Source organism: Camellia sinensis, chromosome 15 (genome assembly GCF_055761805.1).
Source record: "Camellia sinensis isolate YWXY chromosome 15, ASM5576180v1, whole genome shotgun sequence".
NCBI lineage: Eukaryota > Viridiplantae > Streptophyta > Magnoliopsida > Ericales > Theaceae > Camellia > Camellia sinensis.
In genome coordinates, this window is record NC_138975.1 from 116,523,578 (window position 1) to 116,526,128 (window position 2,551).

At 34.9% G+C, this 2,551-nt stretch overlaps 1 protein-coding gene and 1 non-coding gene across 2 annotated transcripts in view; one reads left to right on the forward strand and one right to left on the reverse strand.

Annotated features, from left to right (window-relative positions):
* The window catches only part of LOC114294036 (uncharacterized), a 174,069-nt gene that overhangs the window by 124,320 nt on the left and 47,198 nt on the right, over window positions 1-2,551 (forward strand). The window lies entirely within an intron of this gene.
* On the reverse strand, window positions 1,669-2,244 carry LOC145813783 (cyclin-dependent kinase C-2 C-like). Its single transcript, XM_082909842.1, has 2 exons — window positions 1,926-2,244; window positions 1,669-1,832 (listed from the first exon to the last, which is right to left on the reverse strand). Exons 1-2 carry the CDS (start codon window positions 2,208-2,210, stop codon window positions 1,731-1,733), a joined length of 387 nt encoding a protein of 128 aa, XP_082765968.1. The 5' UTR covers window positions 2,211-2,244; the 3' UTR covers window positions 1,669-1,730.

The window sequence follows — 2,551 nt, forward strand, 5'->3', positions numbered from 1 at the left end:
CTGGACCAAATTTCTCTGGATGAGTTTCTCTACTTTTCTTCTCACTCACATCCAAATCATTGTGATTCATTAGGTAAGTAACATTGTTCAACTGAATTCAACTGGAAAAATTTCACATTGTAATATGTAAGCAACATTAGAATGGGATAACAATGGCAACTTACCAGAACCAGAGAAACTCTTGAAAAATCGGAGTATTTCTCTAGTTTGTTATTGAAATATCAATTGAGAATTTCTTTGGTTTATTAAAAATAACAATTGAGAATTTCTCTGGTTTGTAATATTTTTTGAAAAATTTCTGCAGGTCCAGAGAAAATCTATCCAGAGAAATTTCAACCCAGAGAAATTTCCATCCAGAGAAATTTCAAACCAGAGAAATTTGAAATTTCTCTGATTTGTTCAATTTTTTTGATTTTCTATGTTTTGCAAATGTCTCATCCAATTCCCAAAAATGGTGCAAATCAGAGTATTTTCTGGTGATTTAAACACTGGAATATCTTGTCAATAATTGCCTTAAATCACATGTGGTTTTCGTTTTGGGGGAATAAAATGAGCAACTTTGTAAAGAAATTTTAATCAACGGAAAAAAAAAGAAAAAAAAATTCAAATGAATTAGAGCACTGAGAGAAGAAATCTACGGGTTATAAAATGAATTCAATTCTCAACATGACATCATTACACCTTTATACATACTAAAGATTCAAAAAACATGATTTCCAAACCAGAGAAAATTCACAGAGAAAATGCCAAATTTCTCTGGACAACACTTGAGGACTAGTTCAATCCAAACCAGAGAATTTCTCTGGATCAACCCAGAGAAAATTCAGTTCAAACCAGAGAATTTCTCTGGATCAACCCAGAGAAAATTCAGTCCAATTCACTAATATCTTGATTAGCAGCTACCACAGTAAAGATAAAACAAAAAAATCCACACAGGAATTAATTACCTGAAGAATCAGCTTCTTCCGTGGACGAGAGGCATCAGGAGAATGAGAATATTTCATAGAAGAAGATCCACCCAAAGAAGCACCAACCGACATGAACTTGGTATGTATTGTGCGCATTTCACTGAACCCAAATCCTCTTCTTCCTCACAGTTCTGCCCATTTCACTGAACCCAAATCCTCCCAAACTTTCCATAGTGGCTGAAAAACTTTCCATAGTGGCTGAAAAGGTTGAGCCACAAGCCTGGTAAGGCTATCTATTCATAGAGTTGATGGGTAAATGAAGTTAAAAATAAAAAAAAAAATTAAAAATTAAAAAAACGATGTGGTAAGTAACTATATTAATGGAATCACACATTAATACTCAAAAGCCTCAAACAATTTATACAAGCATTGTAAAACAAAGCAAATCCGGTGCAAGTCGGTTATAATTCTCAAAAGACAACTTGATTAAACAAAAATATGTATTTTCCCTACACTTTTATATATTTCTATATACTTTTCAAATATTTCATTACATTTTTTATACATAAATTAACCAAATGGCTGGTGGTTGGCATTTCCCTTTAATAAATGACCTCAATTCCACAATAGTAGCTTGCAATTTTGTTGTTGTTCAAATATTTCTTGTATCATTATTATTGATTTTTTTTTTTTTTTTTTTTTTAATATTGCAAAAACTACCTAAATGCTCCCTCTATTTTAGATGCTAGGCTACAGTGGATTCGGCACATGTTTTGCTGCCAAATTCTTCCATGTACCGCTAAAAAAAGGAGACGAGAAATCTTACCTTTGTGCCTCCTCACGATGTTTGGCATCAATCTCTTTATTTGGTGGATATTTTGGCAAGGTCAACGGGTCACATGCATAGGGCTTTGTTTTGAAATACTGAGGATAGCAAGTACAAGATGAACATTAAGCATATTCATGATGCAACTGAAGATAAAACACAAATAATTACAAATAGTTTCTGCATGATACCTCAGATGCAAGAGCGGAAGATGCGGTTCCACGCTTGTATGGTTCCACAGAGAGTAAAGTTTCTATCAGATTCACAGCCGTTTTTGGTAAATCTTTGAAAGTCTCCCAGAGAGAGCTTTCATAAGGATGCTGGGGCTTAAATAGAGTAGCATGAGGAAGTTTGGACTTTCTCCAGTAATCGTCTTCCTGTGTCTCTGTTTCTCTGAAGATCTTCTTCCTCCTCTTCCTCACCACTAATCCCTCCGACGCCGACTTCTTCTTCCTCCCCTTCTCCATCGCCGCCATGCGTCACGATCTGTGGAGACCTTGTTGGTCTTGGCCATTTGAATGTGAAGCAGAAACAGAGAGCCCATGTAGAGAGAGAAAGTGAGTAGAAAGAGAGAAGAAATGGGGTGAGGGACCTTAGACTACAAAAGAACAGATTGTGGACCTAATCCATTACTAAAAGTTGGATAGGGACCTTAGACCGATTTTCCCAAAAAAAAAAGCAAACCCAAAAACTCAATTTTCTCAAACTCACCTTAATTTATCATTTATTTGTTTATATATTATTTTCTTGGGTTCAAGCCAAACGGGTGAGTCCAGTTTTTAGAATCTTTTTAGAACCCTTATTTGTTATATATTAC

Excerpts from the sequence above, each read along its gene's own strand:
- LOC145813783 (XM_082909842.1), bottom strand. The coding sequence starts at position 2,210 with ATGGCGGCGATGGAGAAGGGGAGGAAGAAGAAGTCGGCGTCGGAGGGA. Across the intron at positions 1,833-1,925 it reads CTTCCGCTCTTGCATCTGAG|TATTTCAAAACAAAGCCCTA; the intron begins GTATCATGCAGA and ends TGCTATCCTCAG.